Genomic DNA, 16,450 nt, shown 5'->3' with positions numbered 1-16,450 from the left:
ATAACAGAAGAAATGAACAAATTAAAAAGATGGTTTGACAAAAACAGACTGAATCTCAGTAAAACTGAAATAACGCTATTTGGTAACAGTAGAAGAGAAAGTCAAACACAAATACAAATAAACAGAATAGAGTAAATGAAACCACATTTCTAGGTATAATGATTGATGATAAATTGAAATGGAAATCTCATGTAAAAAATATACAACAAAGTGGCAAGAAACACGTCAATAATGAATAAAGCAAAACATGTTCTAGACCAAAAATAACTCCATATTCTCTACTGCTCGCTAGTGTTACCATATCTGAGTTATTGTGTAGAAATATGGGGAAATAACTACAAAAGTACATTTTATTCATTAACGGTGTTACAAAAAAGATCAGTTAGAATAATACATAATGTTGGATATAGAGAACATACAAACCCCTTATGTATTGAATCAATCGTAGTGAATTTGCAAATAGCTAAAACTATACACAAAGCAAACTCTAATCTGCTACCCAAGAATATACAACAATTCTTCTCAACAAAAGAGGAGAAATATAATCTTAGAGAAAAATGTAATTTAAAACATTTGCACGCATGTACAACACTTGAGACCTTCAGTATATCAGTATGTGGGATTAAATTATTGAATGGATTAAGCAAAGAAATCAAACAATGTACTAATATGATCCACTTCAAGAAACTCTTCAAACTTAATGCAGAACCATGATAAACATTCTGAATTGATCCCATACATTCATTCATTTTCAAGATAATCTTACTCATCTCACCATATGAAATATACCTTACTTCACCAAGTATTGTTTATTTATTTTTATTGTTATTACTTATGGAGTATATTGTGAATAAATTGAGAACAGAAAGTGAACAAAAGTTTTAGCAACTGCTATGTAAAGGAAAAGGGGTTTAAGCTCTGCTTCTTCCTCCTCCTTTTCAAACATGTTGACTAGAGGAACTGGAAATTGTGATGTATCATGTTGTATGTTCGAAATAAACTCAAACTCAACTCAACTCAACTCAACTCAACTCAACAATGTACTCCATAAATAACGTTAAAAATAAACAATAAAAAAAAAAGAAGTGAAGTAAGTTGTTTCATATGGTGAGATTAATAGTAGTATCAATAAATTCAGAATGTTTTTCATAATTCTTTGTACTTTGTAAACACTTTGAGTTTGAACAGTTTCTTGAATTGGATCATATTAGTACACTGTTTGATTTCTTTAATTAATCCATTCCATAACTTAATTCCACATACCGATATGCTAAAGCAGTGGTTCTTAACCTTGTTGGAGGTACCGAACCCCACCAGTTTCATATGCGCATTCACCGAACCCTTCTTTAGTGAAAAATAATAGTTTTTTGTTTTTTTTCAAATTGAAGAAAAAGTCATACGTTTTTTTACTGGTGCACAAAATGAACCGTGCATGAACATCACCTTGTTCAAATGATAAGAACAAAACCAACACAGTGCATGAACTCACAACAAATTACACACCTTACACACATTACCATGAATTGATTAACGTGGACCCCAACTTAAACAAGTTGAAAAACTTATTCGGGTGCTACGATTTAGTGGTCAATTGTACGTTATATGTACTGTACTGTGTAAACTGTACTGTTTCATATAATGTATTCTCGTCCTTTGCAATCTACCAGTAAAAGTTTCAATCAATCAATCAAAAAACCTACAAATCTGATGGAAAATTAGAGGGAACATTGTTTGGGGGTATCCATAATACGCCGATAGGGAGAAGTTTTTATTTACACGATAAGTCGGATGTGTCTTTACCTCCGTGGCGGAGGCTCCGCCGAACCCCTGAGGCCGACTCACAGAACCCCTAGGGTTCGATCGAACCCAGGTTAAGAACCACTGTGCTAAAGGTTATAAGTGTTGTACGTGCATACAAATGTTTTAAATGAAAATTTTCTCTAAGGTTATATTTCTCCTCTTTTGTTGAAAAGAATTGTTGTATATTCTTGGCTTGCTGGTTATAGTTTGCTTTGTACATCATTTTAGCTGTTTGCAACTATATACTATATCGTGGAATTTCAGTATTTTTGATTCAATAAATAAAGGGTTTGAGAGTTCTCTATATCCAACATTATTTATTATTCCAACTGATCTTTTTTTGTAACACGATTAGTGACTGAAGCGTACTTTTGTAGTTATTTCCCCATTTTTCTGCACCATCACTCGTATGGTAACACTAGCGAGCAGTTGAGCAGGGGTTCTTAACCTTTTAGACTAGAGCTTCCTCACCACTGTTGGGCCGCCACAAGATAGGTGTTTCCAAGCTGTGGGCTGCGGCACACTCAGGTGTAATACACTTTGCGACCACATGTGGCAGTAATGACTATACCAGGGGTGTCAAATTCATTTTAGCTCAGGGGAGGCATGGAGGAAAATCTGTACACACGCAGGCTGGACTATTAAAATCATTGCATTAAAACTAAAAAATAAAAACAACTTCAGATTGTTTTCTTTGTCTTACAAACGTGTACTTTGGCCAAAAAAAGAACAAACACATACTGAAAATATTACAATAAAAATATAGAAAAATATACCGGCAGCGGTAAAGTTTAGGAAAGAAGAAAGTGAATGAAGGTTTATAACTGAATAAATTTACATACGCATAATAATTTGTTTTCTTTTATATTATTTTTTTTATGAATTAAGTAACGTTTAAGACAACCTTTTTCCAAAACACAATATAGAATGTGAGATATAACAGGATAATGCATACATTTATCATTTGTTTTTAAAACGGTTACAAAAAAGTGGGACCCCAAAAATTTACTGTGGGACCCCATTTTTATGACTTGATGGAGTCCCTGGGACCCCATTTTGAAAATTCCTAGCACCAACACTGAAGGAGTACTGGTGCGTGCAAAACAGCAGCAGGCGGCTGTGGCCTGCGGGTAGGTTCTAATACTAATCAAATATCATCCTGGGGGCCATAGATAATTCATCTGCCTTGACTTTGGCACATAGGGACTATACCAAACAAGCAAAAGAAGTCTGAAGCTAAAGTCAGAGAGAGTTTTCTCAAGTGCAAAAATTATGAGTATATTTTCATTTAATTGACATTTTTGTGAAGAAACATATACTGTATATTGTTATTATTATTTATTATAAATTCAGTTAGATTTGATTTATTTTAGCAACGCGTAATGTATGTACATTTATTTTTCATTACACACTAAAAAATGTTGGGTTAAAAAATAACCCAACTTTAACCCAACAGCTAGTTCAGAAAAAGACAAATTTGAGTTATTTTAACTCAACATTTTGGGTACAATTTTTTCAACCCAACTTTTACGTTGAATTATTTAACCAAAAAGTTGAGTTATGCTAACTCATCGTTGGGTGATTGTAAATAATGTTAATGAGATTAATCCATAATTAAATTCTCTTCAAGAAAAAAGTAACTTTTTAATTTAAAAAAAGCATTTTACCCCAAAATGCGTTACTCGTTGAAAAACAACCCAAAAATGGTTCATAATTTAGAAAACCCAGAAATTTAGTTAAAATAATACCCTTAAAACCTCCAAAAATGGATTGCTCTTCATAAAAATAACTTCAAAATTTAACCCAACACTAGACTCATAAATTGGGTTATCAAAATAACCCAGCATTTTTTAGTGTGTAGTTTTTATGTGATGTATTACATTTTTTTAAACTTCAATTTAGGATGGACAAATGTTCTGCATCTGGACACTGGCCGAGAGTTAGTTGGCGGCCGAGGGTGCTCTGTCGGTTGCTTTGTTGGGTCTGCTCCTGTCTCTGGCCATGTTCCCCCCACCTAGCAGACGATGGCGTGCAACATCGAAGAGGCCACCACAGTGTATATGTTTTGTTGTTTTGTTGTTGTTGTTTTACTTTTGTAGCTGTATGTAGAAATGGCTGGTTGCATCAGCTCTGCTCTTTTAATGTGGCGAAGTTGGTAGAGTGGCTGTGCCAGCAATCGGAGTGTTGCTGGTTACTGGGGTTCAATTCCCACCTTCTACCTTCCTAGTCACGTCCGTTGTGTCCTTGGGCAAGACACTTCACCCTTTGCCTCTGATGGCTGCTGGTAGCGCCTTGCATGGCAGCTCCCGCCATCAGTGTGTGAATGTGTGTGTGAATGGGTAAATGTGGAAATACTGTCAAAGCGCTTTGAGTACCTTGAAGGTAGAAAAGCGCTATACAAGTACAACCCATTTATCATTTATTTATTTATTTATTTAATGTCCATGTGTTATTTGATGTTGGATGTTTCCCTCTTACACACATGCTTATGTGTGCTATGGCTATGAGTTTTTTTCCTTGGCCTCAGTCTGGACCCCAGTCTAACCCCAGGCTTAGACTGAACCCCCCCCCCCCCCCGCCCCCCGCGTTTACCTGTTTCTCACCCTTTTTGTAAGGGGCTCCGGAAGTTGGCAGACCCGTCAGCGATCCTGTTCTGTCTCCCTGTAATGTTTGTCTGCGCTTGAATGGGATTGTACTGAAAATCTTGATTTCCCCTTCGGGGATTATTAAAGTATTTCTGATTTTGATTCTGATTCTGATTCTTATAACCCAAAAAATTGATTGCTCTTCATAAAAATAACTCAAAAATTTAACCCAACACTAGCAACTCATTAATTGGGTTATAAAAATAACCCAGCATTTTTTAGTGTGTAGTTTTTATGTGATGTATTACATTTTTTAATCAGCCTGACCTAAGTCTAAGGTGTATGTGGTAAATAAAAAAAATAAATGTTTGTTATTAACACATGATTTCCTACGATTCGACTAAACTTCAATTTAGGATGGACAAATGTCCTGCATCTGGACACTGGCCGAGAGTTAGTTGGCAGCCGAGGGTGGAGTCGGCTCTCTCGGTTGCTTTGTTGGGTCTGCTCCTATCTCTGGCCATGTTCCCCCCACCTAGCAGACGATGGCATGCAACACCGCAGAGGCCACCACAGTGTATATGTTTTGTTGTTTTGGTTTTACTTTTGTAGCTGTATGTAGAAATGGCTGGTTGCATCAGCTCTGCTCTTTTAATGTCCTTAATGTCCATGTGTTATTTGATGTTGGATGTTTCCCTCTAACACACATGCTTATGTGTGCTATGGCTATGAGTTTTTTTCCTTGGCCTTAGTCTGGACCCCAGTCTAACCCCAGGCTTAGACTGAATTTTTTTCTCCCCCTCCCGCGTTTACCTGTTTCTCACCCTTTTTGTAAGGGGCTCCGGAAGTTGGCAGACCCATTAGCGATCCTGTTCTGTCTCCCTGCAATGTTTGTCTGTGCTTGAATGGGATTGGGTTGAAAATCTTAATTTCCCCTCTGGGATTATTAAAGTATTTCTGATTTTGATTCTTATTCTGATTCTTCAAACCCAAAAAATTGATTGCTCTTCATAAAAATAACTGCAAAATGTAACTCAACACTAGCAACTCATTAATTGGGTTATAAAAATAATCCAGCATTTTTTAGTGTGTAGTTTTTATGTGATGTATTACATTTTTTTAAACTTCAATTTAGGATGGACAAATGTCCTGCATCTGGACACTGGCCGAGAGTTAGTTGGCGGCCGAGGGTGGAGTTGGCTCTCTCGGTTGCTTTGTTGGGTCTGCTCCTGACTCTAGCCATGTTCCCCCCACCTAGCAGACGATGGCGTGCAACATCGCAGAGGCCACCACAGTGTATATGTTTTGTTGTTGTTGTTTTACTTTTGTAGCTGTATGTACAAATGGCTGGTTGCATCAGCTCTGCTCTTTTAAAGGCCTACTGAAATGATTTTTTTTTATTTAAACGGGGATAGCAGATCCATTCTATGTGTCATACTTGATCATTTCGCGATATTGCCATATTTTTGCTGAAAGGATTTAGTATAGAACAACGACGATAAAGTTCGCAACTTTTGATCGCTGATAAAAAAAAGCCTTGCCTATACCGGAAGTAGCGTGACGTCACAGGAGGAAGAATTCCTCCCAATTCCCCGTTGTTTACAATGGAGCGAGAGAGATTCGGACCGAGAAAGCGACGATTACCCCATTAATTTGAGCGAGGATGAAAGATTCGTGGATGAGGAATGTTAGAGTGAAGAACTAGAGAGGCAGTGCAGGGTGTATTTTTTTCGCTCTGACCGTAACTTAGGTACAAGGTCTCATTGGATTCCACACACTCTCCTTTTTCTATTGTGGATCACGGATTTGTATTTTAAACCACCTCGGATACTATATCCTCTTGAGATGAGAGTCGAGAACGCGAAATGGACATTAACAGTGACTTTTATCTCCACGACAATACATCAGCGAAGCTCTTTAGCTACTGAGCTAACGTGATAGCATCTGACTCAAATGCAGATAGAAACAAAATAAATAAATCCCTGACTGGAAGAATAGACAGAAGATCAACAATACTATTAAACCATGGAAATGTAACTACACGGTTAATAATTCTCAGCTTGGCAAAGCTTAAAAATGCTGTTGCTAACGACGCTGAAGCTAGCTTAGCAACTTAGCAACCGGACCTCACAGAGCTATGATAAAAACATTAGCGCTCCACCTACGCCAGCCAGCCCTCATCTGCTCATCAACACCCGTGCTCACCTGCGTTCCAGCAATCGACGGCGCGACGAAGGACTTCACCCGATCACAGATTTGGTTGGCGGCTAGCATCGGCTAGCGCGTCTGCTATCCAAGTAAGTACTCCTTGTTGTGTTGCTACAGCCAGCCGCTAATACACCGATCCCACCTACAACTTTCTTCTTTGCAATCTCCATTGTTCATTAAACAAATTGCAAAAGATTCACCAACACAGATGTCCAGAATACTGTGGAATTTTTCGATGAAAACAGAGCAGTTTGTATGGTGACACATTGGGTACGAATACTTCCGTTGCCGTTGTGACGTCACGCGCATACGCATCATACATAGACGTTTCCAACCAGAAGTTTAGCGGGAAATTTAAAATTTCACTTTATAAGTTAACCCGGCCGTATTGGCATGTGTTGCAATGTTAAGATTTCATCATTGATATATAAACTATCAGACTGCGTGGTCGGTAGTAGTGGGTTTCAGTAGGCCTTTAAAGGCCTACTGAAATGATTTTTTAAAATTTAAACGGCAATAGCAGATCCATTCTATGTGTCATACTTGATCATTTCGCGATATTGCCATATTTTTGCTGAAAGGATTTAGTAGAGAAAATCGACGATAAAGTTCGCAACTTTTGCTCGCTGATAAAAAAAAGCCTTGCCTGTACCGGAAGTAGCGTGACGTCACAGGAGCTAGTATTCCTCACAATTCCCCATTGTTTACAATGGAGCGAGAGAGATTCGGACCGAGAAAGTGACGATTACCCCATTAATTTGAGCGAGGATGAAAGATTCGTAGATGAGGAACGTTACAGTGAAGGATTTGAGAGGCAGTGATGGACGTATCTTTTTTCGCTCTGACCGTAACTTAGGTACAAGCTGGCTCATTGGATTCCACACTCTCTCCTTTTTCTATTGTAGATCACGGATTTGTATTTTAAACCACCTCGGATACTATATCCTCTTGAAAATGAGAGTCGAGAACGCGAAATGGACATTCAGTGCCTTTTATCTCCACGACAATACATCGGCGAAATGCTTTAGCTACGAGCTAACGTGATAGCATCGTGCTTTAACTGCATATAGAAACAAAAAAAATAAACCCCTGACTGGAAGGATAGATAGAAAATCAACAATACTATTAAACCGTGGACATGTAAATACACGGTTAATGCTTTCCAGGCTGGCGAAGGTTAACAATGCTGTGCTAATGACGCCATTGAAGCTAACTTAGCAACCGGACCGCACAGAGCTATGCTAAAAACATTAGCTCTCCACCTACGCCAGCCAGCCCTCATCTGCTCATCAACACCCGTGCTCACCTGCGTTCCAGCGATCGGCAGAAGGACGAAGGACTTCGCCCGATGCGTTTGGCGGCCCGGAGACGTAGGAAGTCAAGGTGAGGTCGGCGGCTAGCGCGTCTGCTCTCCAACAAAGTCCTCCTGGTTGTGTTGCTGTAGTCCGCTGCTAATAGACCGATCCCACCTACAACTGTCTTCTTTGCAGCCTTCATTGTTCATTAAACAAATTGCAAAAGATGTCCAGAATACTGTGGAATTATGAAATGAAAACAGAGCTTTTGTATAGGATTCTACGGGGTACCATAACTTCCGTTATACTGACTTCGTCACGCGCATACGTCATCATACCGCGACGTTTCAGCCGGATATTTCCCGGGAAATTTAAAATGTCACTTTATAAGTTAAGCCGTATTGGCATGTGTTGCAATGTTAAGATTTCATCATTGATATATAAACTATCAGACTGCGTGGTCGCTAGTAGTGGGTTTCAGTAGGCCTTTAATGTCCTTAATGTCCTTTCTGTTATTTGCTGTTGGATGTTTTCCTCTTACACACATGCTTATGTGTGCTATGGCTATGAGTTTTTTTCCCTTGCCTCAGTCTGGACCCCAGTCCAACCCCAGGCTTAGACTGAACACCCCCCCCCCCCCCGCGTTTACCTGTTTCTCACCTTTTTTGTAAGGGGTTCCGGAAGTTGGCAGACCTGTCAGCGATCCTGTTCTGTCTCCCTGTAATGTTTGTCTGCGCTTGAATGGGATTGTGTTGAAAATCTTAATTTCCCCTCGGGGATTATATTTAAATTTTTCTGATACTGATTCTTATAACCAAAAAATTGGATTGCTCGTCATAAAAATAACTCCAAAATTTAAACCAACACTAGCAACTCATTAATTGGGTTATAAAAATAACCCAGCATTTTTTAGTGTGTAGTTTTTATGTGATGTATTCATTTTTTTAATCAGCCTGACCTAAGTCTATGGTTTATGTGGTAAATAAAAAATAAATGTTTGTTATTAACGCATGATTTCATACGATTTGACTAAACTTCAATTTTGCATTAAAAAAAGGTATTTATCACCAATGACATTCTTCTTCATGTTTTCTTCATTTGACTTTCCCGAATGAAGTTCAACAGAATCGGGTCTTTGCAAACATAATATCGACCACCCTTACCGTCAATTAAACCCCGCCCAACACCTGCTCCTCTCCACCAATGAAAACGCTGCTTGATGGGTTAAAAGTTGGAAGTGTGTCGGCGACAAGAAGAAGAAGAAGGAGAAGGAGGCTATAGCGAGCATGACGGACGCCGAGGCGCACAGCCCACCTCCGCCGTCACTGGCACCGCCGTCGTCGGCGGAAGACAAACCGCTCCCGGAGAGGAAAGTAATCGGTGAGGTCCGAGCGTCTTTCACCGCCTAAAAAAAACACACACCTTGACAATGATGGCGCGGTGACCACACCTGTGCGCGGGTTGTGTGACGACATCAAGTGTATAAGACGAGGCAATATTGTTTGTCTATTCATTTGAAAAGTTTCCGTCTTTTATTCAAAAAAAGAAAAATAATTACATTTGCATGGCCTTTTTTTGTTTTGTTTACATTTTAAGCTTTGATTGTTTTGTGAGAACTTTATCGTGAACTAATTTGAAAATAGAAAAATGTGCGAGTGTCATCGTTGGTGTTTATAATTTCAAGTTTCAGAGGCCTCTTTTGTCCTATTTATTGTAATGTAAGGGTTTTCTTTCCCCCCCCTGTACTTTCATTAATCAACATTCCTATTTTAAAGACAATATTACATCTCAAAGTATACTCCTGAGTTTTTTAAATGAGGTTTTGGTTGACCTGTTTTCAAAGACTTGGTGTTAATAATTGACTCAGAATGTCACACTTTCTTGTTGTCTTGCACTTTACAGTGTGTGTGATCACATGACCTCTCCTGCACTCCAGTCTGTGTATTGTCCATTTATTTTTAATTTTTGTGTGTGTCCCGGCAGCCACTTTGGTGCAAGGCACGGTGAAATGGTTCAACGTGCGTAACGGTTACGGCTTCATCAACAGGTAACTGACGAGATGGATGTGCGTAAGCTGTGACGAGCACTACATTGTCTGTTTGTTTTTCAAGGAATGACACTAAAGAAGATGTGTTTGTTCATCAGGTAATGCAAACCAGTTGTTCAAATACAATATTTGTATATAGTAATATATTTTTTTTTATTAGACCGCAATTAAGAAAAACAACCCTAAAAAGTTTCTACGCAGCGTCGGAGATGGAGAAGTGGTGGAGTTCGATGTCATTGAAGCAGCTAAGGTAAGCTCTTTGCTCAAATCAATTAATTGCCAAATGCGGGTCTAAGCTGGAGTTTAAATGGCTCTGGTCAGGTTTGGCCATTTTGTTTATGGTAGCAAAACAAAGACAGTCCTGTAACTAAGATGTTTTTTTTGTTTGTTTTTTTGGCAAGCTTAGCATATATTTCATGTACAATCTTAAAACCGAGGTACGTACCCAACTGTGCCATTATACCCCTATTTAGTTGTATTTTCATCTTTTCCTCACTCTAACTATTGGACAAAGTTTTGGTCAACCTAGCTAAAAATATGAATGTAAAACAAATGCACATTGGGAGGACTTCCTATTAATTTTTTTAAAGCTTTTTGTTACCTTTTTTTTAATTGAGGTTTTTTACAAAAATATATTTTATTGACCACATCTCTCTAAAATTGTATGCAACTTATTTCTCACTTGTATTGCCCCTCTTCCCTGCAGGGTTCTGAAGCAGCCAATGTAACCGGTCCCGGTGGTGTTCCGGTCAAGGGGAGCCGCTACGCTCCCAATAAACGTCGCTTCCGCCGGCAGTTCTTCCCCCGACCCAGTGACCAGGGCAAGGTAGCGGACGATCAGACCCCCGGTGATGAGGAAGCCGGGTTGGAGGAGAACCGAAGACCTCAGCAGCAACGTCGTGGACCTCGTCGTCCACGCCCAGAACCACAAGACGTAAAAAACAGTTTGTTTTTTTCCTTCATTGAGCAGAATGTGCTCTGATGGAGGCACTTAATGGCTAACGAGGCCACTTCAAAGCTTAACCTGTAGTTTGCCAACTATTACGTCTATGGTGACAAACGCATCGCTCCAGAGGTGCTAATTTGTAGTTTTTGGAATATAATGTAAGCCTTTGAAACACAATTAAACGTTTACGCACTTTGGGCGCATGCAGGGTTTTAACACGACTGGGGGTCCATGGCATGATCGCTTGGACAGTGTTGGTTGGATGTAAACTTATTTCTTACTGTAGAATTGTTCAGTCATTGGAAAACAAATAACTCCCTGAAAAATTTACTTTTTCTGTAGGCTAAATTTTAATAAAGAAGCTATATGTAGGAATCTGGCCGGAAATGGTACTGCAATCACAATCAAAATTCTAAAGTACCCTCTCCCTGACTGAGGTTGCCAAATACGCAGCCGAATCCAGCTCGATGGACTGGGCTACTGCAAGGAATTTCAAACTTCCACTGCCTCTTACTAGGGGTTGAGGTGCTGGGACCATAATAGCTAAATAGACTAGTGTTTTGTCAATAACAAATCTCTAACAAACACATTTTTAACAGAAATTAGACTATTTCCAGGAAGTACGTCATGCCTGCGTACAATATCACAACAAATGGCAATCATATGGTGGTCAGTACTATCAGAAAAGAGAGACTAAAACCAACTACAACCAATGCTAGCAATGGTTATACTGGTGAAAATAAGTAGAGCATGCTTAGCAGCCTAATGTACACCCAAATCTACAAAGACATTTTACCAAGGTATGCCTATGCTACACAAATGAGGAATTATTTTATCACGTGATTTGGCTGTCTCCATATGTTTCACATTGCCATGATGACAGCTGTGCTAATGTTGGAACCCATTTCCTCAGCGTATCATTATATTGAGAAGGAAATAGGCACTCACAAATATCCACATAGGTTTTATTTGTAACATATATTTTGCCCGGTCAGTTGGATGACCCGTCGATATACGGGGTAACGGGCATATATTTTTCACCCGTTAGCCTGTGTGTCGATGTGTCATTAACTGGGCTAGCATGCTAAGCATTCGTTGCACGAACATACTAGCTTTGTTAGATAAGACCATACTGTATTGGAGAATATAGTTTACATACCAAATATCCATTTCCATTTATTACAAGTAATAAGAAAACTTAAATGCCTGACTTGCCTATCAAGAAGTAAATTAGCAAGTTTGGCGTCGGATGAAGAAAAAAATCTTCTCCGCCTTCAATCGTCTCCATCTTTCAAAGGCATCCCTGACACAAATACTAGTTTTGTTCCTGGCTTTGTCATGAAGAAGTTGAGAATCGTAACGACACCTTTTTAGATTTACATGACATGTTTAGTAACTTTACCATTTGCAGTAGCTCGATGAAGATGGCGGTGTGTAGCTGGCAACCTGGATATGACACACTTAGACTTTCTAATTGGTCAAACAGTGGAGGGCGGGGCGTCGAAATGAAAACTAACAATATATCGGGGCTGTGAATATAATTTTGAAATGAGCATATCCATTGGAAAATAACATGATTTATTAAAGCCTTCTGACATATCAGGGCCATTTAATGACTTGACATGAAATTATTACATATGGCTCCTTTAAACATCTTAGGGTTTTTTCTTTTTTCGTCTCCAATTAGAAACACAAGGTCGGACGTATTTTATTTTTTTGTTTTCAATCACGGCTTTCTTGCTAGTTTGTCCGTGTCTATAGGTGTAAATTGCCATCCGATTTTTAAGCTGAAATATTTCCACAACGGCACTTTCTTCCTCATTTTGCCTGGCGAGTGGCAAGGCTCTCGGTCTGTGCTTCCTGTGCAGAGTCACTCTCTGCCCACCCAAACCAAGATTGGTAAAGGAGATTTACGGCCTTCAGTTAATTCTACTGTTAAACACGCTCCGAGGAAGACTTCTTTCTCCTGTTTTTAAAGCGAGGCTCAACAAATCTGATCAAAGATGTCCGACTGACATTTGCATTCAGGGCAACTTTTCCATTGTCCCTCAAACAAACCTCTTGAATGTTTTTCAAGATGTTTTTGGGGACGGCGTGGCACGGTTGGGAGAGTGGCCGTGCCAGCAACCTGAGGGTTCCTTGTTAAATCCCCACCTTCTACCAACTTCGTCACGTCCGTTGTGTCCTTGAACAAGACACTTCACCCTTGCTCCTGATGGGTCGTGGTTAGGGCCTTGCATGGCAGCTCCCGCCATCAGTGTGTGTGTGAATGTGGAAATAGTCACATAGCCAACTGCTATATTGACAAAAGTGGAAGAACATCTGTCTTGTAGCTTAGGGCTATCCTGCCAATTAACTGTTGAACTTTGTATGGTTTACAGGGGGAAGCAGGAGAAACAAGAACAGAAGGTGATCAAGCGCGAAGACCACCGCATCGTCGATTCTGGCGGCCGTATCGGCGGTAACTTAACTTTTTACATGTTTTTTTTTTCCCCCCAACCCATTGACTTACTAATCGTTGTGACCATTCCAGACCGTTCCGTCCGCGTCCCGCATTAGAACAGTCTGCTGATGTCCAGGTTGTGACTCCACTGACGTCCGAAGAAGTGGACTCTGCCGAGACAACCGGCGAAGGCCCTAAACTACGTCGTCAACCAAGACGCCGTCGGCTAAGGAACTCTGGGTCGTCTACTTCTAAAGTCAGTAACCACGCTAACCTGTAGGCCTACAGGAAGCATTAACACTATTTAAAAATTTTATTTTTTTTTGTCCTAGAATGATACTGAAAAGACAGCTTCGGAACCCGGCACCCCTCCTAAGACGTCAAAGTCCGTCGAATTGAAATCCAAATCCCCAAAACGGCCAAAATCGCCAGCGGTAAGGCTTCTTCTTTTTAAAGTTGCTAACATCCCGCTTTTTCTAACTAGTTCTTTGAATTGTTGCACTCAGGCAGCTGCCACCGTAACAGATGTAGTGGCACCAACGGAGTGACGATCCCAGTTACGTGACCTAATGGGAAGAGGTGTGTGTATAGTATATATTGGGAATGTAACATGATGAAAATGTCATATGTTGTTCAATGTACTTCAACACACACTGGAATCTTTTGACCTAGTAAAAACAAGAATATAGACTGTTAGAAAAGCCACTATTTTGCATGGGACCTGTTACCTCCCTGCTTGGCACTCGGCATCAAGGGTTTGAATTGGGGGTTAAATCACCAAAATGATATCTGAGCGTGGCCACCGCTGCTGCTCACTGCTCCCTTCACCTCCCCAGGGGGTGAAACAAGGGAATGGGTCAAATGCAGAGGGTAATTTCACCACACCTTTGTGTGTGTGTACTTTAACTTTAATGCACTTTCTTACAGCTCAATGTCCCATCTATGGGCCACACACTCCTGATTATTTACATGCTAGCTTGTCCTTTTTAATTGGACTACTTCCACTGTCAAAATAAAAGGACTTGATCATATAATTAAAGAAATACAATTATTTGTATTGAACTGATGCATTTGTTTGTTTTTTCCCCAATAGGTCCCAGGGTTAAAAGGCTGCTGGCCTTATGAGAATGCGGCATGTCTCTCCCCTCCTTGCACTCGCCCCCCTAACCCCGTGCGACCGGTGTTCTCGCCGTTAAAGGTGACCCAGATGGGTGGCGGGTGTGTATTTACAGAGACAATCTTTAAAAGGGGGAAAAAATGCATTAAAGATGCTTGTTCCTACCCCCTTTTATTTAAATAAGTGTATTTTCTTTAACACATCAAGTATTGACTAGAGACTTGATTTTTATTTCACAATTTTAATTTAGTTAAAAAGACAAAGGGGGGCGGAGAACAAAGGAGGTGCATTTAAAGAGCTTGGATTAGTTACGCCGCTTGACTTTACTTTTTACTTATTTGAATTTTTTTCGTCTTCATATGGAGGGGATTATGTGCAATGTCAATAAATGTTTGCAATTATGACCACTGCTTGTTCTTTCAGCGACCATTTGAGGAATATTAAGCCTTTTTTTGATTTTTTTAGTCAAATGTTTGCAATTATGACCACTGCTTGTTCTTTCAGCGACCATTTGAGGAATATAAAACCTTTTTTTGAATTGTTATATACTAAATAAATCTTGTGGTTCTTTTAATTCATGTGACTCTATATAAATGTTGTGAAGCAACATTTTCAAAAGTGTGTGTGTACTTACACATACATAGGCGTGTGTGTACATACAAAGCCAAAACCAGTGAAGGTGGCAGGTTATTTATAAATAAAAACCGAATACAATAATTTGCAAAGCCTTTTCAACTTATATTCAATTGAATAGACTGCCAAGACAGGATATTTAATGTTTGAATTGAGAAACTTTTTTTTTGCAAATCATTAGCTTGGTGGCAGCAACACATTGCATAAAAGTTGGCACAGGGACAAACGTTTGGGAACTGAGGAGACCAATTTTTTAAAGCTTTTCAGATGGAACTCTTATTCTTGCTTGATGTACAGCATAAGTTGTTCAGACAGGTCTGGACTACAGGCAGGCCAGTCTAGTACCTGCACTTCTTTTACTATGAAGCAACGCTGTTGTAACACGTGACTTGGCATTGTCTTGCTGAAATGAGGGGCGTCCATGATAATGTTGCTTGGATGGCAACATGTGTTGCTCCAAAACCAGTATGTACCTTTCAGCATTAATGGTGCCTTCAAAGATGTGTAAGTTACCCATGCTTTGGCACTAATACATCCCCATACCATCACAAATGCTGTTTTTTTAACTTTGCGCCTATAACAATCCGAATGGTTCTTTCCCTCTTTGGTCCGGAGGACACAACGTCCAGTTTCCAAAAACAATTTGAAATGTGGACTCGTCAGAATACTTTTCCACTTTGCATCAGTCCATCTTAGATGAGCTCGGGCCCAGCAAAGCTGGGTGTTGATAAATGGTTTTTGCTTTGCATAGTTTTAATTTTCACTTACAAATGTAGCAATGAACTGTAGTTACTGACAGTACTTTTCTGAAGTGTTCCTGAGCCCATGTAGTGATATCCTTTACACACTTTCGCTTTTTGATGCAGTACTGCCTGAGGAATCGAAGGTCCGTAATATCGCTTACGTGCAGTGATTTCTCCAGATTCTCTGAATCTTTTGATATTACGGACCGTAGATGGTGAAATCCCTAAATTTCTTGCAATAGCTCGTTGAGAAATGTTCTTAAACTGTTTGACAATTCGCTCACGCATTTGTTCAAAGTGGTGACCCTCGCCCAATCGTTGTTTGTGAATGATTGAGCATTTCATGGAAGCTGCTTTTATACCCAATCATGGCACCCACCAAATTAGCCTGTTCACTTGTGGGATGTTCCAAATAAGTGTTTGATGAGCGTTCCTCAACTTTCTCAGTCTTTTTTGCCACTTGTGCCAGCTTTTTTGAAACATGTTGCAGGCATCAAATTCCAAATTAGCTAATATTTGCAAAAAAGTTCGTTTCACAGTTAGAACAGTAAGTAGCTAGTTTTTGCAGTCTATTCAATATAATTTAGGTTGAAAATGATTTGCAAATTGTATTATTTACGATTTACACAACAT

The 16,450-nt window shown here is 39.6% G+C and overlaps 1 protein-coding gene across 1 annotated transcript; it reads left to right on the top strand.

Annotated features, from left to right (window-relative positions):
• Positions 1-9,111: 9,111 nt before the first annotated feature.
• Positions 9,112-14,845, top strand: LOC133662866 (Y-box-binding protein 2-A-like). The gene is made up of 10 exons (XM_062067042.1): positions 9,112-9,268; positions 9,872-9,935; positions 10,000-10,033; positions 10,096-10,185; positions 10,642-10,869; positions 13,263-13,342; positions 13,415-13,580; positions 13,657-13,758; positions 13,831-13,903; positions 14,418-14,845. Exons 1-9 carry the CDS (start codon positions 9,175-9,177, stop codon positions 13,870-13,872), a joined length of 900 nt encoding a protein of 299 aa, XP_061923026.1. The 5' UTR covers positions 9,112-9,174; the 3' UTR covers positions 13,873-13,903; positions 14,418-14,845.
• Positions 14,846-16,450: the final 1,605 nt, after the last annotated feature.

Source organism: Entelurus aequoreus, linkage group LG12 (assembly GCF_033978785.1).
Source record: "Entelurus aequoreus isolate RoL-2023_Sb linkage group LG12, RoL_Eaeq_v1.1, whole genome shotgun sequence".
Lineage (NCBI taxonomy): Eukaryota > Metazoa > Chordata > Actinopteri > Syngnathiformes > Syngnathidae > Entelurus > Entelurus aequoreus.
Note: the sequence above shows the minus strand (reverse complement) of the source record. Positions and strands in the feature narration are given on the sequence as shown.

Excerpts from the sequence above, each read along its gene's own strand:
- LOC133662866 (XM_062067042.1), top strand. The coding sequence starts at position 9,175 with ATGACGGACGCCGAGGCGCACAGCCCACCTCCGCCGTCACTGGCACCG. Across the intron at positions 9,269-9,871 it reads CCCGGAGAGGAAAGTAATCG|CCACTTTGGTGCAAGGCACG; the intron begins GTGAGGTCCGAG and ends GTGTCCCGGCAG. Across the intron at positions 10,186-10,641 it reads ATGTCATTGAAGCAGCTAAG|GGTTCTGAAGCAGCCAATGT; the intron begins GTAAGCTCTTTG and ends TCTTCCCTGCAG.